Genomic DNA, 26,450 nt, shown 5'->3' with positions numbered 1-26,450 from the left:
CTGAAATGGTCTTTTCTGCTATGAGGTTCTCTATGTCACTCTTCAATTCAATGATAATGTTTGATTCGACTTTATTAATCTACTGACCAGAACAATTCGAAACAAAAGAAGCGGGTGGCAAGTAAAATCCTTCAAGCACCTTACTTCCTTATTCTTCACACCTCGTCCTTTTATCACCACAGGCTGCAAGAGTACCGTCGCTGATAATTCCTGCTCGAAAAAGACATAAGAGCACTCATGGATGAAAGAAACTTGGATTTAATCTTTTTTCTCCTTTTCGCACACACCTCTAGTGTCGATCATTTTTCTCGGGAAGAATGTGAAGCGCGAGGTATGTGAAGGGGGACGAAAGAAGAAAATTATAACCCAACAACTGGGCACGTCCCTTTTTGACCCAATGTTGGGTTGAAAATAACCCAGCATTTTTAAAGTGTGGTTCCCCAAAGAAACTTTTAGTCAAGGGTCCTTAAAAGAACCATTCCTATCTTAAAGGGACACTCCACTTTTTTGAAAATATGTTAATTTTCTAGCTCCCCTAGAGTTAAACATTTGATTTTTACAGTTTTGGAATCCATTTAGCCGATCTCCAGGTCGGGCGGTACCACTTTTAGCATAGCTTAGCACAATCCATTCAATCTGATTAGACCATTTAGCATCGTGCTCAAAAATTTCTGATATTTCGAATATTTCGATCAATTTTTTTCTTATTTCAAACTTCACTATTCTGTAGTTACATCATGTAATAAGACTGACGGAAAATGTAATGCAATTTTTGCAATTTTCTAGGCAGATATGGCTAGGAACTATACTCTCATTCTGGCGTAATAATCAAGGACTTTGCTGCCGTAACATGGCTGCAGGTGGCACAACGATATTGTGCATTCCCCTGCTATTGAAAGTTAACAAGGGGACTATTTTTGGCTGCTCTGGTACTGCCAGACCAGGAGATCGGCTGAATGGATTCCAAAACTGTAAAAAAAAATGGAGGAGCTGGAAAATGAGAATATTTTCAAAATATTTCAGTGTTCCCCCTACTGAAAAATCCAGCTTAGACCAGCATAAGCTGGTGAGCTGGTTTTAGCTGGTCTCCCAGCTTGGTTTTAGCTGGTTTTGCCGGTGTAGCAAGCTGGTTTTGCTGGTGTAGCAAGCTGGTCTAGTTGTGTTTTGGTCACTTTTTAAGCTGGTCTAGCTGGACTAAGCTGGTCAGGCTGGAAGACCAGCTGACTCACCAGCATAACCAGCTTTGTCATCTGGAAGGACCTGCGTAAACCATCTAGTGCCACCTTAAACCGGCTACCAGCTTATGCTGGTCTTAGCTGGATTTTTCAGTAGGGCCTTTAAGGTTTATAAGCCTTTTTCCAAAAAAATGTTTGTTTTAGGCTCTTTATGCAAAGAACCCTTATTTTAAGAGTGTAGGCCATGATGCTAGCAATTGCAAGGTATGTGGTCCCAGGTAATGTAGATTATGTAGACTGAAAGTTCTGTAAACTTGGGACTGAAGCAACTGCCAAATAGATAAACGATAAGCATCCAAATGAGGCATTCAGACCTAATGTACATAACCTCTTTGGATTGTAGACATTACAGAGGAGATATAAGCAATCTCACATAACCAAAATTATCAAAGGACTAACATAGCATAATAAATCAATTAAATTAAACAAACACAGCACAGTGCAAAGTCTTACATGTGCCAGCGATATATCTCAAATAAAACTGGAGAGCAGCAGGCGGCCCTGGCAGGGTTGAAAGAGAAGAGGCCTGCCAGGCTCAGTGCCAAAGATGGACAGGGGTTTGTTCAACACCTCAGCGTCTGTGACATGTCTAACAGCGGCATGCTGATCTCTCCGATCCTCATTAACCTGCCGCAGAGCAGAGGGGGGATGCACAGGGCACAGGGGCGCACAGCAATCACAGAACTCATTATGGACCCTAAAAGAGTTGGCCAGAGTGAGTAAGCAAGAGAGAGGGAGAAAGAGAGGGTAGCCAAAGGAACCAACATGTTGGCTGGCAGCACTGAAAAATAAAGGACGGCCTTAATTTTAAGAGATGCATGTAAATGAGATATAAGTGAGATTGTGACAACGCAGAAAACATTTGCAGTGCCACTGCAGTTTAATAAAGAATTTGTCTCAAATCAATGATTTGTTTTCCTCCCTGATAATATAAATGCAGCCATTCAACACCCTCTCCAGGGACAGCATGCCAGGCCCCAGGCCCTTTGAGCAAAAGCCCAGACAAAGCATCATCTCAATATGACCTCCGGAGGGCCCACTCATAAACAGACAGCGCAGAAAAGGAGGGAGCATAATTGTGGAGGGGACAGTAGTCCAACACCAGGTCCCCTGGTTGAGAGGTCCTGAATCCAGAAACAGTAATTTTCTCTTTTTGGCGAGCAAGTTCGAGAGGTAATTGTGCCCCGTGGGTGTCTCCTCTAGGTGAATAGTATAATCCAAAAATATGAAGGGCATTTATACAAGCAGTCTGTGGTGAACCCAGCCCTATACATCTGTGGACTTGGGTCTAAGCTGCATAAAACTGTATCAAGTGCACGTTCATTTCCAACAGAAAAGTCACACTCTGCATCTAAAATGATAACGGTACCAAAATGTATTCATAGATTAATTGTAAATATTTAATAACACCCGAGTTAATTATGGTTGCAGGTTTTATGTCATAGGAGAACATACATAGGGGTCACATGAGAATACACTCGCGGGAAATGTTTAGGTGCATTCATGCCATGTCAGAATTATCATAATTCCAAGATTCCAGCTTGTGTTAATAAGTAAAGTGTTTCGTGTATCGCAGAACACGAAATTATTTTCTCAGTGCTCCGACTTGTACCACCTGATAGCCGCAACATCATGCACAATTTGCAAACACCCAAAATTAAATTTTTATTTAAGCAATTGGCTAATGTTTTAAATGCAAAATGAATGTGAATATAAACAAATAACACAATGCAGTGAGTCGCCCATAATAATTTCGGAATTTAAGGACATTTCCATTTAGAACATCACAGGTTGTCTTCTCGTGATTACCATAACTACGACATGGCGTGAATGCATCATAATATATTCATGCTGTACCTATCAGGGCTCAACATAAAGGACTGCCTGATGGCCCGGGCCAGTGCGTCACCCTCAAATATATTTTCTGCCTTTGGCCGTCTGTCTGTATATATTCTTTTGCAATGTTATCATCGAGACACATTTTAAGCGTTGCGAACGTTAAAGGTCCTCTAAGCAAATTCACACCTTTTAGACAATAAAACATTTTTTGTTACATACAGCAAACATCTCCTCACTATCTGATTGCTGCATGTCCGCTGATCAAACTGTAAAAAAAACGTGATCTCTGTAGACAGCCCAGGCTCCACAAACTGCAATAAAAACAAAGTGGCCAATCCTACCACCAGAAACCATAACAAAGTGTTCCAGCCAATAAACGACAAGAAGGATTTGGGAGTGGGGGTTGGGCGCGTTAATGAAAGGACAGAAGGGAGGGGCAGTGGGAGGAGTTGGCTACGCTCCATTTGTTTGAAAACAGTTCAAACATCAACAAAAAGTGACGTCACACAGATTCGTTTAGAGCGCCTTTAACTTCTCAGCAATGTCACGAGGTTTCTTCTACCTTTTGGTTGTTGTGGACACTGTTGCGTGTTATGTCAGCTGGTAGAGCAAAGAGAGACGTTAAGTTGGCGCCGGTGCCGGCACCCACTAATTATGAGGGCAAACAAAAATGTAATTCTCCAACAGCAGACATTTACTTGGGTAAACCGATACAATGTTTTTCACAATTGGCCGTCAGTTCCCAGGTAAAGCAGACAAGTCAAGAGCCTTTTGCGTTGAAACAAACAACTACCGTAAACAACCTCGATGCTTAATGGCAAAGCCAACAGCACATAGTGTGCATGGTGTCTAAAAGGGTTGCCGATAACCCTTCCACTGAACTTAATGGCGAGACGTATGAATGAAAATAATTTTAAGTACATTGAGAGACATCAACACAACATAATAATAACACTGTTTTATTAAAGACGGAGTCCACGATGTTTGAAAAATGCTTTGGAGAAGGAGACGGGCCGACTACCAAAACACACTTATAGCCAATCAAATCAAATCAAATGCCGGGTTGCGTATGTGTGGGGCGGGTCTATCAACAGAAGGTCCAGATTCTATTGGGGTAGGGGCGTGTTTGTTTAGGTGATTTCAAATATCAACATTGGCTTTCAAACATCATGGACTCCGCCTTTAATATTGGTTCGTTATCTTCCTTACAACAAGATAACTTTATTATGAGTTTCCCCATTTCTGTGCGTAGTTAATCTTAAAGGGACACTATACATTTTCCAGCTCCCCTAGAGTTGAACATCTGATTCTTACAGTTTTCGAATCCATTCAGCTGTTCTCCTGCAGCAGCCGAAAATAGTCCCCTTAGTATCTTTCAATAGCATGGGACTATTTTCGGGCACTGTGTAATATCCAGGGGGGCAGGGTTTCATATTTTATTGAAGCTTCCCTGGGCGCCGCCATTGCTTAGCGAACACCCATCTACTGTTAGCATCCCATTGACTCCCATTATTTTGGCGTCACTTTGACAGCGAATAACTTTACATCTGAGGCGTTTAAAGACTCCATTTGTCCATTAATTATTTCTAAAGAAACACGAAAATGTATAAAAAGCTCCATTACCATGTATCTAACGTTATGGCCCAGTAGAAGCAGTTTTTGTAAAAATAGGCTAACGATTGCGTCATAACCTGCTACTCTCTGTCCCGCAGTAGAGAAATTACCGTATGGACTGGAAGAGAAGCTCGCAAGCAATCTTTTACTGTCTATGAGGCAATCGGGTGGACGTGAGGCATAAAGTCAAGGGAGATTATTAATCAGAATACTAACAAAAATTTGCTCAGGAAGTGCGTGCTTCTAATTGACTTCACTTGTCTCCATTGAATCCAATGGGGTCGCTGTGTCCATTTCTTTTACTGTCTATGGTAATATCATTGCGCCTACTGCAGCAATGTTAAGGCAGCAAAGTCCTTGATTGTTAAGCCAGAATGAGAGTATAGTTCCTAGCCATATCTGCCTAGAAAATTCTGTCAATTTTAATACACGATGTAACTACAGAAGAGTCAAGTTTTAAATAGGAAAAATATATAGAAACTCTTTGATTATTTTTAGGCGCGATGCTAAATCAGATTCAATGGGTTGTGCTAAGCTATGCTAAAATTGGTAATTGGAGCTGGAAAATTAGCATATTTAAAAAAAGTGGAGTGTCCCTTTAATATACCTGAAACTATTGACTCTAATAAAAGTATTGGGAAATTTCAGAATTAATCTGCATTCAGGCTAGCAGAGACTTTCTCACTGTGTGTCGTTTGTCTCTTTCAAAAAGATGTTTCTAAATCTGGTTGTCATAAACAAATGAGTAACGTCCACTCCAGTAACTGACGAGAGAATTATGACGTGAACTCCACTGCTTCGCTCCCATTGGTAGTCGCCAAGCATGCCGCACAAGCCCTGAAAAGTGAAGCCAAAACGTCTCGATCACCCCCCAGTGACTGGTCCTAGTATAGGTCATTAACCTTAACCTCCCCCATGTTATTCAATGGGACTTGAGACCAACAAAAATTTTTAATTACACTTCAAATATATTTTTCCGAAGCTGGTTTCTGTCATTTACTGAAGTTTTATCACGCTGATGTAAATTCAAGTGTTTTTAAAATAAGTTTGTTTTTAGTTAGTTATTTAATGCTATAAAACGGTGGTGTGACATCATGATTGACAGCTGTGCGCATTCTGCAAGAGCTGGGCGGGGCCTTGATTTTGCGGCTTTACTTTCTGCTCACAACTGCGCAGGACTGGTCCTGAAATCGCTACTGCGCAGACTGAAAACCCAAGATGTCAGCCCCGTATCGGGACACTGGCGGCTTCACTTTTCACCAATGGAAGAGAGCGAAAGGGCGTCGTCCATCTTTTTTTACAGTCTATGGTAGTCACTCCCAAAAATCGCTCATTATTAGCATAAAGTTAAACTTTTCTCAACTTTGTCATGTGACTGGACACGCCCCATTCAGTCGCCAACGGTCACTGTCGCTCGTGTCGCCAAGCTTCTATTGAAATCAATGGGATTGCATCACTTTGCTACTGCTTGTCGCTTCTAGTCTGAATGCAACGTTAGAGTTTACATTTAAAATTGCCAATTGTCTTAACAAATGCAGAATAAAATGTATAGGCCTATGTATACAATTATATTTGACTTTTGAATTATTATTTTAAATATGTTTTTTTTTTTAGGGGAACAGTGAAAATTTTGGCACGGCAAGTAAAAACCTGAACCACTGGTATAAAAAATATTTGTGTTGAGCCCTGCCTATATATTATTTAGTACATGCTGTAATAGATTGTGATTTCGGATGCAGAGACAATCTTATGTGGACAAACATTGCATGGTTTAACATTTTGAGCAGGCAGTTAGCATTTTCATACACACTAGCAACAAAAAAAAGGCAAGCCAGCTCTTACAGTAGCCTAACTTACGTGGCTTTTTCACTTGTTTTGTTAAACTCAGGTGTAGTAGCTTTATTTATTTATTTATTTTATGCAGGGTCAGATATTTGTGCCTCGTTGCCTCTTTTAATCGTACCTCTGAAAGAAACTGTGATGAGATTAAAATGCTTTGGTGGCTGCCGTTAAAGCTCCTGAGGTAATTGTTCTGGACAGTTCTATCTCTCTGGGACAAAGACCCTCGGTGATGAGGGGGACGAACAACCGCGCGAGCCGCACGGGTGACAGTCGAGCAGCGGGAAAAGATCGCGCGGGGGGTTGTTGTGGGCAAGCGCCACTAATGAATCTGCCAACAGAGGCAGCGGAAGAAAGAAAAAAATTAAACTTGAGGCGATATGACCGAATTTGACTTTCCCTTATTCATTAAAACCTACCTTAAAACGTCAATTCATTGCGGTGGTTTGACGAGGGTCGGGAATGACAGAGATGTTTAAACCGGTCGCGGCGGCGGAAGCGGATGTGACAGGTTCAGGTGTAATTACACGCGCCAAGCTCGCGACTCAGATTAACAGCGTGGCGAGTGTGGTCTGATAGTAAAGGCAGATCTGAGTTGATGAGGCGCATCACTTCATCTAAGTCAAATATCACCATCTCGCCGAGCATCTCATGGGTCTGTTTGCCTTTTCCAATTATAAAGGTGTGACAATAGACTCGACGAATGTATTGTAATTCGTTTACGCAAGAATGCCTTCAAAGCAAAACAGGGGACATTGAGGTTTGGATCAAATTTGATTCGTGTTTATTTTAGATGTACAGTTATTATCTGAGCTCCCGCGTCTTATTCATAAAACAGTGATTTATTTTCAATCTCAGCACTGTTGTTCCAGATATCAGGGATGAGCTTTTTGCAACAGTCCCTCTGATCCCCAGGGTGAGCGCTTATTGCGTCGCGTGTCATTTAAGACTTAAAGCAACACTGCCCTCTAGTGGTTGATTTGTAGGCTATATAGATCATTGAAGTTCAGAGAAAATCTTTTAAATGTTCCCTAATTTGCACAGTCATGACATACAGGGGTATGACTAAACTCATCTCAATATCAAGACCCATACAGTTTATCAAGTAGCTACTTTGAATTAAGTCATCCTGGTTTATTATGCACTGACTGAACCCATGTCCACATTTTAACTCCTTTGCTAATGTTGATATGCTATATTTGAGTGATGTGTTTGTGTGTAAATAATTCATAAAATGAATAATAATTTCCCAAATAATATTATAATGTGTAATTTACCTTAGACCAGTAGTCATGGTGCCCACCAAAACAAACGGTGCTATATAGCACCAAATCACATTCTATTAATAACCTTAATTTTAATATTTATTTAATACATATTTTTAGCTTGGCTTCTTTTATGTATGTTAACATTTTAAACGATAATAAAACATATTCACAAGTAAAATAAGATAAACTCAACAAGTAAAACAAAAAGTTTTCAGTAGACTATATGAAAAAGTAGCCCTCCAGATTGTTTTATACATTGTGGTATTCTTGCTCACAAAAAGATTGGAGACCCCTGCCTTACTGTATACATGTAAGGTTTCATGTTATTCTGTGTTTCAAATAATAGGTCAAACGTCTTAAGTAGCCTACATTTATTTGTTGTATCTCTTCATGGTAAATATTAAAAGGTCTGTTTACATAGTCCAATTTTACTATATAAAATAGTTTTAAACATATATTTAACATATGTTTTATAAGCAGTATCACACTGTACAGTTCATGAGAGACTTTTAGTGTTTTGCATGAAGGCAAACAATCTCCATCAATGGTTTCAGGTTTCAGACATATTCATAACATAACATAATCAACAACAGCAAAGGACACAACACATTACGATCCCCACAACAAACAACTTTTGATTGCTTGAGGGACTAGAACTGCTATAAAATATGTACTAAGTAAAAAGTAAAAATAATGTTAATGTACCATGTAAATATGTATGTATTGCTATAAGCAGCTTTGCAACAAGGCATTGTGAAAAGTGTTCTGCAAATAACAACATTTCAAAAATGAATTGAATATTGTTTTAAACAATGAAATAGACCAGGCTACAGAAAAACATTTAAGGCTGTTGCCTATAACAGTCCCTGCTCACTCATATAAAATGTTTACAGAACAAAAGTAAGTAAATCAATATAAAGAATAGAATTTGATTGATTTTGAGACATACATACTAGCTGAAAAAGAAATTCATACATTAAAGGCACAATATGTAAGATTTCATCACTAGAGGTCGCACTTCAAAACAAAAGGTGAAGTTTGATGACATCAATTGAAAGTGTGTTTTTCACCATCCAGAGATGTGTGGAATTCACTAATCATGCATGGATGAGGTAATAAATTAATGTTTTATAACCTGTACATTTGATCAGATTATTTTATGCCACCATAATGAATTAGCTGCAAGGCACAACAGCTGCATGCTAGATGCTTTTTAACCACCACTTGCATTTGTCCACTCATGTTGCCATAGTTTCTACACTGAAAAAATCTTTGCTGCCTTAAATTTTTTTGTTGAATCAACTCATTTCAAAGTCATGTCAACTTACAATTATTTATCTTGACAAGAGATGAGCTGCTACAACTTATCAAATGAAGTTGACTTTAAGATAAGTAAGTTGAAATGACTTGTAAATCTGAGGCGATTCAACAAAAACATTTAATGCAGCAAAAAATTTAAAAATGTAACAAAATTATAAATGCAACACTTTTGTTTTTGCCCACATTTTTCATGAGCTGAACTCAACGATCTAAGACTTTTTCTATGTATTTCTTTCAAATATTGTTCACAAATCAGTTTTAATCTGTGTTAGTGAGCACTACTCCTTTGCCGAGATAATCCATCCACCTTACAGGTGAGGCATATCAAGATGCTGGGGCCGAAGTGCGATATATTGTGACATGGCCCCTTTAAGAGGCTATTCATACTGTATCAAGTCGGACTCAAGTTTATTTTAAATCTAGATGCGCAGCAAGCGCACTCAAATATAGACACGTTTAAAACAAAACTCGTGTTTACAGGCGAGGGCTTTGAAAAGCAGAAGAAAACGTCATGTCATGCGTTTTCTATGCGTTTCAGATGATAATAGACCCTAATGCAAGAATTCTTCCAATAAGTGGTCAGGACTCGGGACACAATTAACTTGGGCACAAAGCAGTGGGGATATCTCCCACCCGCAATTTACGTGAGGGGGGCTGGATAATATTGTGAGTGCTGGCAGTCTGCAACCTTCAACACCCTTGAGGCCCTCGTGGCCAAAAAAACAGACCGGCCCAACGGCAATTCTCCCGGTCCTCCCAATGGCCAATCTGGGCCTGTATTGATTAGACAGCATTATTGTTGCACAGGTGTGCCTTAGGCTGGCCACAATAAAAGGCCACTCTACAATGTGTGCCAAACATGTTGCCTTTATAATTTTGTTCAGTGTATTTACTCTGGCTTTGGTACTGTGTATCAGTGTGCTACTGTGTACTCAGTCCAATGCAGCCTATAGATGAAAATCAGTCATGTGACCCTTTACATCATGCCGCCATCTTGAGTACCTACCGAGTACCAGTAGGCTATACTGACAAGCATTGGCTAGCATGCTACGATTTACGGATTTTTTATCTTTTACTGTCTATGATTCTTACAGATACTGGAAAGGGCTACGAAAGACAACATTTCGCACCTCGACTGTCTTAAAAAGAAACGCTACTTTAAAAAAAATCTTGGTTAGGGTGTGATGCCTACTCGTACCTGATGCGTTCTTCCAGCCGCTGCCCGCTGCTACTGAACTACCACTATTTTTACAACACTAAGGCGGCACAACACCACATGAAACCCCGCTCGAAGCACCACCCGGATCTCCACACACGAACACGAGCATTGAGAACGTTGTTTGTGCACACAGAGTTTATTAAAAATAAAGTTTTGAACAACTGACCCTGGCCGTTTTGGCGTCCGCTCGTCATCTTTGGCAGACGTAAAGAATCGATTTCCGAATGCGAATGAATGAATCTCATATTAGGCTCGTTTTTCAACTAGAAGGTCAATATTGTTTTTCACTTGCAACAAAACAACGATTTATCCGTGCATTTATATGGAACTTTGCTTTAGGAGCTCCCTCATACATATTGACTGGGAAGATGGTGGCGAGCGGACGCCAAAACAACCAAAGTCAGCTGCTCAAAACCCCACCCTTAATAAACTCTGTGTACACAAACAATGCTCCCAATGCGATGCAATGCAATGAGTTCACGTGTAGAGACACAGGTGATACTTCGAGCAAAGTATCATGTTGTGTCGAGCCTTCTTAGTGTTGTAAAAATAGTGATTTTGATGCTCACAACATATTGAAGGCATAGCTTATAGTTCTTTTGCGACCACTTCAGGTACTCAAAATGGCGGAAGACAATTGAGTGACGTCAGCTGATATTCATCTACAGGAGTGGTAATCGTTTGGACCCTCACGGTTCAATTCAGAATTGATTCTTACTCTGTAAATTAAAGGCAATGTTTCTCCCTGCCACTCACTGAACAGAGAAAAATTAGAGAAAGACCATCGGGTGTATTTAGTTTTCTTGCGGTTTAAATTAGTCAAACGGAGCTGTCCTAAATGTATTTGTTTTTTCTTTCTCTACTGCTCATGTAAGCTCCGCTGTAGGTGCCTGTGCGATGTGCGCTTTCATGCTGTCCGTGTGCCCACTCCCGCAGTTGAAATATGCCTTTTGGTTCTGATAAAGTCATGTTATTATTTTGTAAACTAACTTTTAAGAATCGATTTTTGTGAATAGATTCAGAATTGTCCACGTCCGCATCGAAGAATCGATTTATCCCCCACCCCTAATGCAGCCTGTTTCCAACAATAAACAAATGTCTGTCCACACTAAACATGAAATTACTGTTGTGTTAAGACAATCACAAGATATATCTGATGTTGAATTTAAAGTAATGAGGTCCAGGAGTTTGACCAGTAAGATGTCCTGTCTTACTTTTTTCTGTAGAAAGTCACTTTGGTACTGACAAAGTGTTAACTGCAGTGTCCAGATCAGCAAAATCAATTTCCCCTGGGTCAGCTCATGCGCTTACCAGTACAGTGTTATTACAACAGTTCCTTTGGACATTGGTATGGAAACACTCACACACCATATTTAAACAACAGGTCTACACACATTCCTCCCGCATCGAGAACAGCAGCTTCTCTGTGTTCCTTGATGCCCTGCTGGTTGATGAAATGAGCAGGAGGAACAGGCCAGTGAGAAGGCTGAGGAAGGCAGCAGTGGGAGCCAACATAAAGGATGGACCGTAATGCACACTAAGCTGCAGACTGGGACAAACTAACCGCCTGCGCTGAAGACCGTACCTCTCTAAAGAGTCTGAGACCTGCATCCATAAAGCAAACATCAACACTACAGAGAAAATTAAGACACCTCCAGGAGGGAGAGAAAACAATGTTTGAGTGTATTCATTTGAAAGAATGTATAAGTAGCAAAATAGGTATTATAATGACTGATTTATTTTTTTAATCCAACCCCACAAGTGAATTCGGAGTTTATATTAATTTGTATGACTTGATACTGTAGTATAATAATAATATTATTTGTATAAAAATGTAATGCTCCCACAGCAGCATAACCTAACCTATAGACCTTTTGCATGTTTGCAAACGAAGATGACGTTTTTTGTGGGCGGAGCCCAACTGGTGGCAGAAAGTGACAGCTCCGCAATAGCGGTGTGAAGTGTTTTAGCGTTAAACTGTGATTTTTATGGACTCGGTGTTCTGTAGAAGTCTGTTTCCCCAATATTTCTCTTAAGTGTAATGTTTCTTATAACGTTTTCCAGTTACGTTTATTTTTTGAAATAAATTAAAAGTTTAAATGACTTGGCTACTGGTGTGTGTGTGTGTGTGTGTGTGTGTGTGTGTGTGTGTGTGTGTGTGTGTGTGTGTGTGTGTGTGTGTGTGTGTGTGTGTGTGTGTGTGTGTGTGTGTGTGTGTGTGTGTGTGTGTGTGTGCGCGTGTGTGTGTGTGTGTGCGCGTGTGTGTGTGTGTGTGCGCGTGTGTGTGTGTGTGTGCGTGTGTGTAAAAACAAACGGTGCTATATAGCACCAAAAGTGGTTCTTTGCTCGTAATCATAGAAGAACCGTTTTTAGTGCCATATAGCACCGGTGAAGCACCGGTGTAGAACCAAATAGTGCTATGTAGAACCATATGTGGTGCTATATGGCCCCTATATGGTTCTACATTGGTGCTTCACTGGTGCTTCACCGGTGCTATATGGCACTAAAAACGGTTCTTCTATGATTACGAGCAAAGAACCACTTTTGGTGCTATATAGCACCGTTTGTTTTTAGAGTGTTGTTCTTTATTGGTAAATCAATCATTTTTACAGTATGAATCGCTGACATACTTTTAAGAGCAATACTATCATGTATTCTGTATATCTTTTATTAACTATTTCATAATTTTCCTGTTTTCAATTTCTTCCTTATATTTATAGCCTACGTGTTTGTTCTAAAACTATTATGTTTACATACAAATGAATTTGTATAGGCCTGTTTATATATTATTAACACTTTACATTTCCAAATGATTTCCTCACTCCAGTCTGTCCGGTTGAGGGCTTATTGCAATCCTAAACACCTACGTTTTTCTTCAAATGGTGTCTTCGATGACGGTATACTATAAAAATGTAGGTCATCTATTTTGGCATTCCTATTCTGACACTCAACAGCACAACCAGACGTTTTCTAGTGAGTTATATTGTTCGTTTCACTCGTGTCTCATTCATTTCCACTGTTTTTCTGCCACCACATTGCGCGCATGACGTAACTGTGATGTCGACTCGCAAAAGGTCTATATGTAAGTGGGGCAAAATTGCAACTACTTTATCTTTTCTAACTGGTAAAATATTACAAATGGTCATGAATGTGTTTCACATTCCTTACCTCCAGTTATAAAGAGAGACCCTCCAGCCTCATACAGGCGATGGCTGGTCCTTGGTGTTGCGCAGATTGTGACAAACCCTCCAATCAACATAGAGGAGGCTCCCAGCACAAAAATAGCACACCAAAATGCCCTTTGCACTAGAATTAAAGAAATTCAAAATTATTTTTTAAACATGATGAGGTAATGATGATGAATCCTAATCAAAGACCATTTCATGAAGGTTCTCACCTGTGGCATAATCTGAAGTTGGAAGGCCATTGGTAATAGAGACAGGAGCATGGGACAGGTAGGCTGGCGTGCAAACCTTCTGGTATGGCTGGTTGGCTGGTAAAAAAATTGAATCTTTATACAAATAATTGCCAGCTAAATTAGAATAAATGTGGCCCTGTCTGTGAAATCAGTATTCACCTTATTTTTCACGACAACAAGGGCGGCGCCATTTCGCTCATTTTGTCAACGTTCTTCCGGCCGCATAGACGGTGAGCAGCTGAGGCAGTGACTGAAGGCGACGCGTTAAGCTTAAAAAGCTCACTCGAGCGCCTTTATGTTTCTTTCTTACCAATTTTAAGCAAACTGAGGAACACCCTTATCCCAAGTAATGGTTCGACTACGATGTTCCGGAAACTTTAAACCACGCCGGGTGTTGAAAATGTGGCCAGTTTCAGGTAAGCTATCTTAGCTAACTTTGTTCTCGTTCGCCTAAAGTTAGATTTGTGAAGTCCGTTCTACAAATACACTTAAGATCAGTAACGTTAGTTTATAAAATGCAACTATTTGAATGGTTTTAATTGTCCACCTATATTTTTATATTTACGATAGTACAATGAGATATTATAGTACATTTACATTCTTACAGTAGCCCACGTGATTCCTACAAGTTACTGAGATTTCAGATGCTAGAATGTCAGTTCATTTCTCATTCAGATATTGATAATGACCTATTAAACAACGTATTATTTAACACTGAAGTTAAAGGTTGTGTGTATAATGTTACTGTCTCTATTTAATGCATCTCTCTCTTACACACTGTTCTGTTTAAGTATGGGTGCCATTTATATATTAATTCTCATGATGCAAGTTTATTTTAAATACTAACATAAAACTGTTTATGGTTATATTGTTTTCACAGATGCATTGATGTGTAGTGATGCAGTGGACAACTGTGAGGATGATACCTGTGATGTTCCTAATGTGATGCAGAAACACAATGGGAGGATCCATCCGTCTCTGACCAGAACTACACTTTAAAATCACAACTCAACCTGAAGCAACCTACATCTGATATGGGAAAACAATGGTGCAGTTTCCCTGACAGGGCTTATCCTGGTCCCAGGCTAAAATGCATATTTGAGCTACAATAATTTAAAAACACCTTTTACTGACATACCTCAACATATAAGAGTGCCATTGTTTTGTCACAAGATGCGCACCAGTCTTGTTTTTTTGTAGGGTTTGTTTGTAAAAACTAAAATGTCCTAATATAATTAAATCCTAGTCCTGTAAACCCTGTCCGAGAAACTGCTTCAATGTGTTGAGCTGGCACAAATGTACATATCTCTACTGAGAAACAACCATCTTTGTGTCAGCTTTACAGAGGGTTGATATTGCATCCATTACACAGTCGCCAAGCACTTTACCAGTACATACACCAACAGCTTCCAGATAAACACTTGGGATCAGCTCCTGATGACTCCGATAAAGCTGTGTCTTAATTTATTGCAGGGTGGTCTTGCTTTACCTGTTGTAAAGTTACATTAAACCTTCATATGTGATCAGATGTCATGCAGTGATATTAAACATTTACAGTGTGATCAGATGTTGTGCATTTATATTAAACCTTTACAATGTGATCAGATGTTGTGCATTTATATTAAACATTTACAGTGTGATCAGATGTTGTGCATTTATATTAAACCTTTACAATGTGATCAGATGTTGTGTATTTATATTAAACCTTTACAATGTGATCAGATGTTGTGCAGTTATATTAAACATTCACAGTGTGATCAGATGTTGTGCATTTATATTAAACCTTTACAATGTGATCAGATGTTGTGCATTTATATTAAACCTTTACAATGTGATCAGATGTTGTGCATTTATATTAAACCTTTACAATGTGATCAGATGTTGTGCATTTATATTAAACCTTTACAATGTGATCAGATGTTGTGCAGTTATATTAAACATTTACTATGTGATCAGATGTAACCTGCCATGCAGTTATATAAACCTTTACAGTGTGATCAGATATTATCTGTAAGGAATTTCTTAAATCATATGTGAGCTTTGTAGATTCCACTTAAAAGGATTTTTGAAGGAATAAGTGTTGGCAAGTTTGCAAATGAATTCTATCATGGTACCACATAAAAACGAAATAGTTATTGGACTGGCTAAGGTGCACATTTGCTTTAAAAAAGACGAAATCACTGTGTAAATATTGGTAGGCATAAGTACTTTAATAATTTCCAATGCTGATCCATCAACTCCTGACGGGACGAGGTAATATGTCCCATAGGTTACTTGCCGCGGCCGCTTCATATCGTCTAACCACGAGACGATTGATGGGACGATATAAGACTATCCGAGCGTCTTATGAAGTTTTCTCCGTGCTCCTAATTTAAAACATTAACAGCAGTAGCGATATTTGTCATTTGGCTAAAGTTATAGTGAACTACAAACAATCTTCTAACCCCCAAACTAACCACCGAATGCACTGTGCCATATTAGCAGCGGAAGTCGGTTGACAAAATGCGGAAGAGCGAAGAATTAAAAAGGGGCGTGGCGGAATAAGGTGAATAGCATCAACACTGTAAAAAATAAAAAGTTGACTTAACTTACATTTTCAAGGCAACTTGCTGCACAGCTTTTTTGAGTTTACTCAACTTTTGGATGATGTAGTTCACCTAACTCAATTTACTGAGCAATGACAACTTACACCAAAAGTTGAACCAACTTAAACTGATTAGGCTATGAGCAAACTTCTAAGTTTACTCAACTACACTCTAAAAACAAACGGTGCTATATAGCACCAAAAGTGGTTCTTTGCTCGTAATCATAGAAGAACCGTTTTTAGTGCCATATAGCACCGGTGAAGCACCAGTGAAGCACCTGTGTAGAACCATATAGTGCTATGTAGAACCATATTTGGTGCTATAGTGGTTCTATATGGCACCTATATGGTTCTACACAGGTGCTTCACTGGTGCTTCACCGGTGCTATATGGCACTAAAAACGGTTCTTCTATGATTACGATCCAAAGCAACAGTTTTGGTTCTATATAGCACCGTTTGTTTTTTTAGAGTGTAGTGACTTAAGTCCTCTCAACTATTACAACTGTATTCCAGCATCTATCCATAAAGTTAATACACATACAAGTTGGGTAAAGGACAGTTCTTGTGTTCCTGTGTAGCTCAGTGGTAGAACATTGTGTTTGCAGCGCAAAAGGTCATGGGTTCAAACCCAGGGAACACAAGTACTGATAAAAATGTCTAGCTTTTAATGCAGTGTAAGTCGCTTTGGATAAAAGCATCTGCATGTTTTGGACTATGGGAGTGAACCCACAATGTCACAGAGAGAACATGCATACTCTACAAAGAAAGGTCTCCTTAACAAAGTCTTTGTCTGACTTAGTCCTTTTTTGAAACAGAGACCTTTTTTTGCTGTGAGGCAACAATGATGCGCGCTAACTCATTGTGCTGCCCTCTACACTGAACACACACTTCTCAATCATGGTAACAATGAACAAACATAATTCTTTAAAAATTACTCTAAATACAACATATAACTAACATTAACAACATAACAACATAAATAAATCCAGCAAACATTAAAACAGTCATCTTTTTTAGTAAATATTAACCAAAGAAGTGAACATGTCGCAATGCATGCTGGGAACCATTCCGACCATTGTTTTTTTTTAAATTGCTTGTTCAGATTACTCAGGTTGGCAAGTTGGGTGAACGAATTGGACAAAACTTTTTCATCTAAGTCCAGTCAACAAAATAATATTTGTTAGCTGAATGATTATGCTCTTTTCATTCAGTGAACACAAAATAATCAACTGACGCCCTTCATCAAAGAAATCTTTGTTCAAGTTACTTAATGTTCTTTGTTGAATGAACATTTTAAAGTTGGATTTTTTACAGTGAAGGTTTGATTTCAATGGTTGATTTGACATTGATTTCAATCTTTGACATGGCCTTGTATTAAACATATAAATGTGTAGGATGATGTATAAAACAATAAATTACGAAAAATGACTGGATTTTAGCAATCAAAATAAGAGGAAGTAAAGAGTAGATGCATTTGTACATAATGTACTGTATGTTTGCATTAGTGTATTTAAGTTCAGTACACTCAAAAAAATAGTTTGTTCATTCAACATGATTGAATTAAGGAAAGCTTTTCCACGAAATTAGTTTAGGCTTGTACAACAAGAATACAATAAGTTAATTTAAACAAATAATCTTTTGTTGCACCAACTTAATAAATATATTTTCATTGGTCATAAAAAAATATCTTGTTCAATAAACTTAATTCAGTTAAGGAAAACTTTTCCACGCAATTAATTCTGGTCTGTTCAACAAAGACAAAACAGCCTGTGACTGCTCTTCCAAGAGATGTGTTCGGAGTGTCATGTGTGTTGCTCGTGCCTCGTCATTTCAAAATATGCGTTTGTTGCTTCATGCGCATCATGTGTCTTGTTAAAATACGTGCCTGCTGCAAACGTCAAAAGGATTTTTGATAAAAGAGATGCTCAAGTTCACAAGATACTCGCAAGACACTAACTTAACACTAAACTCTGATTACACATGAGATTAAGCGAGTATCTTTTATCATAAACTCCTTCAAAGCATCTGCAGCACACGCAACCACGCGTGATGCACATTAGTTACATGACGCGCCGAAAATATTTTAAAATGACGAGCCACACACATAACAGGCTATACATGTTGTGATGAGCTTTGCAAAAAGAAGTCACCGGCTGCCACTGATAGGTTTTAAAAAATGATAAAATAAACAAATAACTTACTGATCCAAAAAGCCAACATGCTTTCCTGCTTTCCATATGAACCCTTCTGATAAGAACATCTCCAAAAGAGGCCTTCGTGATAGAGGAGAGGCATGTTTTTAACCGGAAAACTTTCATCTGGTTGTGTATTTAAAATATCCTAATCAAACATAAATAAAAAAGTCAATAAACAAGTTATAAGATTAAAGTTGTTAAGAATGTCATAACAGTTTGGTGCTTGTTCAGTGTTGACTTCTGTAAAAGAAATAAAGCATAAGCATCATCACAATAAGCATTTATACTGTAAACAATCATTTATTTTACGGTATGCTGCAAAAAATGACTTTCTTACTTAGTATTTTTGTCTTGTTTTCATTAAAAAATATCTAAAGATTCTTAAATTAAGATGTCTTTTCTTGATGAACAAAATGACCTAGTAAAATAAGTCTAATTTTTAAACAAAAAATATAAACTTTAAGTAAATTAGTGCTTAAAACAAGCAAAAAAATCTGCCAATGGAATAAGATTTTTTTTTTAAAATAAGTTTACTTTTTTCATAAACCTTTGTTTTAAGCACAAATTCACTCAAATTTTATAAGACATGTAATAAACATTAATTAAATCACACGAAATGTAACATAAAACCCTCTAATGTGTGTAAAATACAATTTGGGAATTTGCTTTTACTGTTTTTCACCGTTTTTCAACACATTTAAACATTAAAGAGATTTCATCATAAAATATATGGTAATTCACGGCTTTTACTTTCGAAAACCACAGATTTTACTTTATTTTACCATTACATTTAAGCAAAATGATCTCACGGAAAGTAGTCACGCAAAATTGTATTTGTCACGACACGGAAGGGTTGTAAGGACAGGACGCAAATGCAAGGTTCAAAAATAAATAACATTTAATAATAAACACACGAGGGCAGACATGGTGAAGGCAGGAACATGAACACAGGAACAGACAGGGTATCAATGACAATGATCCAGCAGTGAGCAAACAGAAGACAGAGGTATATATACACAGACTAAATGACAAACAGGTGTGATGAGGCAGGTAATTAATCAATGAATGTCCAGGTGATAACAATCGGAACAGAAACAAGACATGACACGGATTAACCGTGACATTACCCTCCCCTCTACGAGTGGCTACCAGACACTCACATAAAACACAACAAAAACAAAGTCTGGTAGCGAGAGTCTAAGGGAGGGGTGGAGGGCTTGGGGACCCTGGCGAAGCCGGCAGCCGCCGGGATGAGACCAACAGGACGGTTGGCCGGACTGCGCCAGGAGAACCGGAGCGATCGCTCCGAGAACCGAGGCAGACGAATTACCCCCCTCCTGGGAATCGTCGACGATCAGATGCCCCCGGAAATCATCTCCCATCCCCTCGCGGAAACGGAGACCCTCGGTAGCCACCCCAGGGAAATGATCGGGCGTGGTCCGTTCCGGATCCCCCTGCGAGCAGGATGGTGGTCCTCCGAGGGACCGTCGACGACGACTCAACCGTTGGGGGACCGCCTGGGCCGATCCTCCTCCCGCAGGCCCGCAGGAGCGAGCGATCGCTCACGGTGGTCCCCAAGAGACATCGGGGCTGATGGGGAATGAACCCCGATGTCACTACTCCCCCTCGACGAAACTCCTGGGGGAGCCGCCCTCCGTGAACCCGCTGCGTCCAGTTTGGCTGGATCATTCTGTCACGACACGGAAGGGTTGTAAGGACAGGACGCAAATGCAAGGTTCAAAAATAAATAACATTTAATAATAAACACACGAGGGCAGACATGGTGAAGGCAGGAACATGAACACAGGAACAGACAGGGTATCAATGACAATGATCCAGCAGTGAGCAAACAGAAGACAGAGGTATATATACACAGACTAAATGACAAACAGGTGTGATGAGGCAGGTAATTAATCAATGAATGTCCAGGTGATAACAATCGGAACAGAAACAAGACATGACACGGATTAACCGTGACAGTGGCTGTTTCTCAATTCCAAGAACGCAAAGAACGGACTTGCGTCCTCGTGGAGATCGGTCTTGCCAGGCGACCTTGGAAGAACGAACTCGGAAGTTTTGCCGCAAAGACTTCTGGGGCGTAAAGCGATTTCAGCAAGTCTGCACTCGATGCATCCTCGATATCAAGAACACATCCGGGTATTTTCGCGCGTCCTCTGTCCTTGCGTTCTTGAGAATTGGAATGAACTTCGACCGTTAATGATGACGTAGAGCGAGGACACGAGGATGCAAGATCGCTGAAGAACGCATATTGAGAAACAGCCAGTATTAATATATCAGTTTCCATGGCACGAAATTCAGCTTTTTTGTGCCTTGGCCACAAATGTCTTTTTCGTGACACTCACACAAAACTCCATAAAAAAAATTTCGTGTCCGTGGCACAACTTTCTTTTTTGTGTTATTTTATGTATTATTTTATAATTTTTTTTACTATTTTTAAATCATTGTCTCTTGGGGTTGGGTTAGATTTGGGGTTTGGGTTAGGATGTACTTTTATGTATTGGTTTCTAATGTTTTTCTTCCACTTTTAAAACTATTCTCGCCTGGAGTTGGGCTTAGAGTTCGGGTTGGGATGTCTAAAAATTTTACAGAAAGTGATTCTAACCCCAACTCCGACAATAAGAAGAAAATAGTAAAAAACAATGAGAAAACAATACATAAAATAAAAACGAATTTCATGGAAATTCATGCGAGTCTCACGAAAAAGACATTTGTGCTCAAGGCACACAAAAAGCTGAACCTCGTGCCATGGACATGAATGAATTAATAAAATTTTGGGTGACTATAACACGACTTTCTGTGTTTTGTTAAATCTATTACAGTTTTAACTGTATATTTCAAGTTTTTTACAATTAAACAGGGTTTTACCGTAGCATTTTTACATTTTTTTTCCCAATTAAAACTACAAACTTGTTTTAAACTTTATAATACTGATACAGTGCAGATTAAAGCTCTATGATATTACAATTTGAACATTAAAGCATTTAAACATGTAAATATGTATAATGTATTCTTAAAAATAGATAAAGCACATGTTCCGAAGTTTGAACTTTCAAACACATGGTATAGTAAATATGCTCAACTCTTACCTTTGTGACTCTCCATGGTCTGAAAACTGCCACATCACCTTGTTCACAAGATTCAGATACCAAAAGCCAGTAATCAGACCCAAGAGACCCCAAGAGAAATATTAAGCTTAGAGCTCCAAAGAACCCAGCCAAGAACCGTAAAACTTCCAGATGCATGGCTGCTGGATCGTCTTTCTGTCGGTCTCTGTCTCTGAATTTTTTTTACTTCTTGGTCTCTGTTCCCAAAACCATCTCCATCTGCTTTGTTAATCAGTTTCTTTAGTCTTCACATTATTTCTTGTCCTTCTATCAAAATCTGAGTTCGGACTCTCACTAGTGTGGCCACTGTGCCATGACCCATGCTAAAAAAAGACCTGACATCACTATTCTTGGACTTCTGTAAAGACTTATTTTAAACAGATGTCTAATCTAGTAGCAAAATAAATAGCAAGGATTAAAATTCATCTTTATACAATATTTAAATGGCAGTATGTGTGTATAATGTGATAATTATTTTATGATTGTAGCACTATTCATATTAGGTTACACAATCTGTTCTGATCTAAATTGTTACGTACTGATGTAATGGTATAGAAAATAGCATCTGTCATCATGTGTTGCTGGTGTCAGTATTCAGTAACCATGTTTAATAAAAATAGATGTACTACTATAAAAAGTTTATTTGACTTTGAAACAGATCTACCCCTGTTAAATGAATGTATATTCCTGAGTAATAACAACAGTGAAATATTAACTTAAGTGTTATAATATTTCTGTTTAATATCTGAAAAAAGAACACATGCTTAATTTCCCCAAAATAAAAATATCACTTTTCCCACAATGTATTCCCCAATCGATTAGTGTCATTACACACCGTCTACTTTAGCTATGTTCATACAGTGTGTTACTTACAATGTAATAAAAGTAAATAGTAAATAAACATGCAAAATATGTTGGTGTTTACACTGTCAGAATAAAAAAATGGTTGCAGGCCGTCACATGGGCAGCACCCTTTAAAAAAGATCCTAAAATGTACCATTTACAAAAAGTACAGGTTACATTATGGTACCAATATACTTTTGAGGTAATAATATGTACTCTTTAGGTGCAAATGTGAACATTTTGAAAGGGTACAGCACCAGTGACAGCTAGGGGCCATATCAAATTCATATACTATAGGTTGTAGCATCAAAAATCACAGACTACAATATAAAGCTTTTAGCTTGACCTAATTTTTGATGCTACCAAATACAGTTCCACCTTTGCATAGTTCACCTATATTTTACATAATATACCATCATCTGAGGCACGGCTGTGGTTCGTATTTTCCAGTTCCTCAAAACAACGCAGAGAATTGTATTGGAGCCTAGTTCAAATCTGGTTAAAATGAGTCATGTGTTTTTTTTCCCCAGGGAACATGGTGAAGAATACCTAAAGTGTGGCCACAAAGTAAGCAGAAAAAGTTTTATTTTGATGATGTTACTTTGATACAAAAGAAAGTTTAGCCTGTGAGGAAAGATAATAAATTAAAATCTTTACATCAATCTTTGCCACTTTAGTTGTTGTGTTTTTCTGTCTGTTTTAATAAACTTTCATAGTCAATTTGTACACACCTATTTGTAATGCTAGTACATTTTAGTAGTATGTAGTATCAATATAAAGTAGTTTGGCGGTTGGCCAATAGGGGGTGCTGGGGAGTCGCCCCCTTAAAGTTGGACAGAGAACAAACTATATGTTACCAAAAACTTTAATATATAGTGATAATTAATACAAAATAAAATCATTTAGTTGTACTAATTCAATGTTAGTCACATTATCATATTTTAAAACAAATATTTAGTTGATTTTTTTTTTAAAGTAGACTAATTAAGACTATTAAGACAAAATGTTTAAAGAATTAACAACGATGTGCATATTTACAATCATCCACATGATGGCAGAATAGAGCTAAGAATCTGTACGTTTTCATATTTTTTGCATGGCATGAAATACACCTGTTATGCACTGATGCATGAAGATGAAAACAGTAGGCACGCATCGGAGACTTTTATCTCACTATTAGAAAATGTATTATAATATATAATATTTATTAATAAGGTATATTTTTTATTTTAAATATAATGTTTTATTCTTAAACAAAAATTACAGCAATGACCGTCCATCTTAAGTAACTCCCTGGCTTTACATAAAAAACGTGCAGATTTTTGTTTAAGGATTGTATTCGCTAGTTTCAACGTATTTAAAACATAATAAAACAAATATAGTAGTAACTCTACTAAATGTATTACTTAGACGAATCGTGTAAATACATTTCCTTAGACAAACCAGAATATTAAACTAACGCGTTGTTTTACTTTTATTGTCTCCTTAAATCAGATTATTTGTTTGTGTTGCCTGAGTGAACGCGCTTGCACGTGTATCTGCAGACAGAGCGCGTGGAAAGGGCGGGACCGGACATGGTGGCGTCACGCACAAGGGCGGAGTCTCGCCCTGCAGCAGAGAAGCGCAGGAGGCAGAGCGCTGGAATTTGGCAACAGAGATTAGAAAGCATCTTTAACTCTTCCCAACGATATGGATTGACCTAGCGACCCACTGGGATGTGAGTACATATTATTTGTGAAACATTAAGAAGAGTCTTGATGTTATTTGATGGTTACAAAACCACAGAAATGCAATAAGTAACGTGCGTGCTGTTTCTGTGGTCTGTTGTGCGCAAGGCGATCGAACTAAAAATAAGTTAGGTTTGTAGCGTTGTTATCCACTCGGTTGTGATGTATCATTTGATCGTAATTTAATAGTGTGTTACGAGGTTTTATGTGAGAAATCTTTGAAGACCAAAGCGAAAGCTACTAACGATTCTTGTCGCAGGGAAAAGCCTGGAAGTGTCATTAGTCGGCGGCGGAAGGTTAAAGTATGAATGCAGTGTGACTTGAAAGGCCAGTGTTTTCTTTTGCTAAATTATCTGACATCATGCATTGTGAAAGTGAAACGGGGTGTACGTTTCAACTTTGGCAAGTGCTTTCAAAATCATATGGCATGTGTAATTGTAAACTTGTAAACATTCTTATTACGGCTCGTTACTTAATAAGGATGTGGTTTATGATAAAGTGCGCCATTGTACTAACGTTACTTATGCTGTTTGGTTGTACAAACCACCAATAATGTTTGGGATCATTATGCATATGTGATAAGTTATAAATAGCTGATCTGTTTACTCAGGCCCTAAGAGAGGTCTCGTGCAGTCGTTGGTAAATGATGGACTGTTTGTCAGGTTTACCATGTTGGATCTCGTGAGGCTGGCGTTGTTGCATAAATATTGTGTAATTGACCACACTGGGTTTTGGTGATTTGTGATAGTTTCACTTAGCTCAGAGGAAAACATGGGCACATGGCAGGCTTGCCACAAAGGAGATTGCCTTCATAAAGCACAAGTTCAGCAAAATATGAACATATGACACAATATGATACTGTTCAACTTCTCACTCTCGTGTCCTGCAAACCTGTACACATTAAAGGGGACATATTATGAAAATCTGTCTTTTTCCATGTTGAAGTGCTATAATTGGGTCCCCAGTGCTTCTATCAACCTAAAAATAATAATAATAATAACAGCCAAGTAACTTAGTTTTGGTAAACCATTATCTGCAAGCATTTAAAAAAAGGTAATTGAAATTTAGCTCCCCTTGTGATGTCAGAAGGGGATAATACCCCCCTTAAAGGGATAGTTCAGCTAAAAATGATATTTTAACCCATGATTTACTCACCCCGAAGCCGTCCGAGATGCATATGTCCATCATTTTTCAGACGATGACATTTTCAGTTATTTTAGAAAATGTTTTAGATCTTTCAGTTAATCAAATGTGAAGTTATGGGGTCCACGACCTTCAAGTCCAAAAAGTGTGCAGCCATCCTTCACAAAATAAATCCAAACGGCTCCACAATGATAAACAAAGTCCTTCTGAGGGTAATCCGCGCAGTTTCCTTGTAGAAATATCCACATTTAAAACTTTATAAACCAAAATAACTCGCATCCGGTAATGCCGCCATCTTAGTCGCATCCAGATTCAGGATGAGAGCTTATGCAGCGTACTGAGTAGGGCTGGGCGATTAATCGAAATCGAACCGCAATCGCGATGTGAAACGTTGCGATTAGCAAATCGAGAAAGGATGCGATATAATGCGATTTGAGAAATATGTAGAGAGGCTTTGAGACAGTCTAACCAATTGAGCGAGCGCAAGTATGTCTGTGCTTTCTCCGTGAGAGGCACGTCAACCAAAACAGCGCTTCTCCTAAACTGACGAGGGGTTTCAATTTAAAGCATGCGCGCAGCCTGTGTCTCTCAATGCTTGTTAAATACTCGTGCCTGGTTCCGCATCGCAAGACTTTTCGCGCGCGCCGTCTTCCACAACAGACAAGATGTTTAAACTTGATGCACACGCGCAGCCTGTGTCTCTATATGCTTATTAAATACTCCCGCCTGTCTCCGCAAGTCCGTATCGCAAGACCTCACGACTGCGTCTCCCAAAACGGATGATGCGTTAAAACTTCACACACACACGCCCAACAACAAGCCCGGCTTCTTATTTAAAACCAAGTAAAATACCATTTAACTGGGTTGCTAGTGTCACTTGAATGAAATGGTCAGTAAGAAGTCCTTATAAATCTAAAATCATTATAAGTTGGAGTCGTTTATAAAGTGCATTTGAAAAAGCAACACTTTTTAAACAAAATCATTAAAAATATTATTTATTATCATGAAAATACCTGAAACAATACAAGGAACGGCGATATAAATATTCTCTAGACATTTCCTGGAATAGCATTTGTAATG

At 38.6% G+C, this 26,450-nt stretch overlaps 2 protein-coding genes and 1 long non-coding RNA gene across 15 annotated transcripts in view; 2 read left to right on the top strand and 1 right to left on the bottom strand.

Annotated features, from left to right (window-relative positions):
* Positions 1–10,863: 10,863 nt before the first annotated feature.
* On the bottom strand, positions 10,864–22,095 carry tmem182b (transmembrane protein 182b). The gene is made up of 5 exons (XM_055213782.2): positions 21,640–22,095; positions 18,539–18,677; positions 13,732–13,827; positions 13,503–13,640; positions 10,864–11,986 (listed from the first exon to the last, which is right to left on the bottom strand). The coding sequence occupies exons 1-5, from the start codon at positions 21,793–21,795 to the stop codon at positions 11,721–11,723; spliced, it is 795 nt and encodes a 264-aa protein (XP_055069757.2). The 5' UTR covers positions 21,796–22,095; the 3' UTR covers positions 10,864–11,720.
* Positions 13,910–15,353, top strand: LOC141365889 (uncharacterized). Its single transcript, XR_012370834.1, has 2 exons — positions 13,910–14,168; positions 14,633–15,353. It is a non-coding gene; the product is annotated as an uncharacterized lncRNA (long non-coding RNA).
* A 1,962-nt stretch (positions 22,096–24,057) lies between the features above and the next one.
* The window catches only part of inpp4ab (inositol polyphosphate-4-phosphatase type I Ab), a 72,276-nt gene continuing 69,883 nt past the window's right edge, over positions 24,058–26,450 (top strand). For all 13 annotated transcript variants that reach the window (XM_073870869.1, XM_073870867.1, XM_073870868.1 and 10 more), the window contains exon 1: positions 24,058–24,217. The gene's annotated coding sequence lies outside the window, so the exon portion shown is untranslated. The remainder of the gene's footprint in view (positions 24,218–26,450) is intronic.

The sequence above is a fragment of the Misgurnus anguillicaudatus genome, chromosome 8 (assembly GCF_027580225.2).
Source record: "Misgurnus anguillicaudatus chromosome 8, ASM2758022v2, whole genome shotgun sequence".
NCBI lineage: Eukaryota > Metazoa > Chordata > Actinopteri > Cypriniformes > Cobitidae > Misgurnus > Misgurnus anguillicaudatus.
This window is presented reverse-complemented; position numbering and strand designations above follow the sequence as displayed.

Excerpts from the sequence above, each read along its gene's own strand:
- tmem182b (XM_055213782.2), bottom strand. The coding sequence starts at position 21,795 with ATGCATCTGGAAGTTTTACGGTTCTTGGCTGGGTTCTTTGGAGCTCTA. Across the intron at positions 18,678-21,639 it reads GACCATGGAGAGTCACAAAG|GATATTTTAAATACACAACC; the intron begins GTAAGAGTTGAG and ends ATGTTTGATTAG. Across the intron at positions 13,641-13,731 it reads AACTTCAGATTATGCCACAG|TGCAAAGGGCATTTTGGTGT; the intron begins GTGAGAACCTTC and ends CTTTAATTCTAG.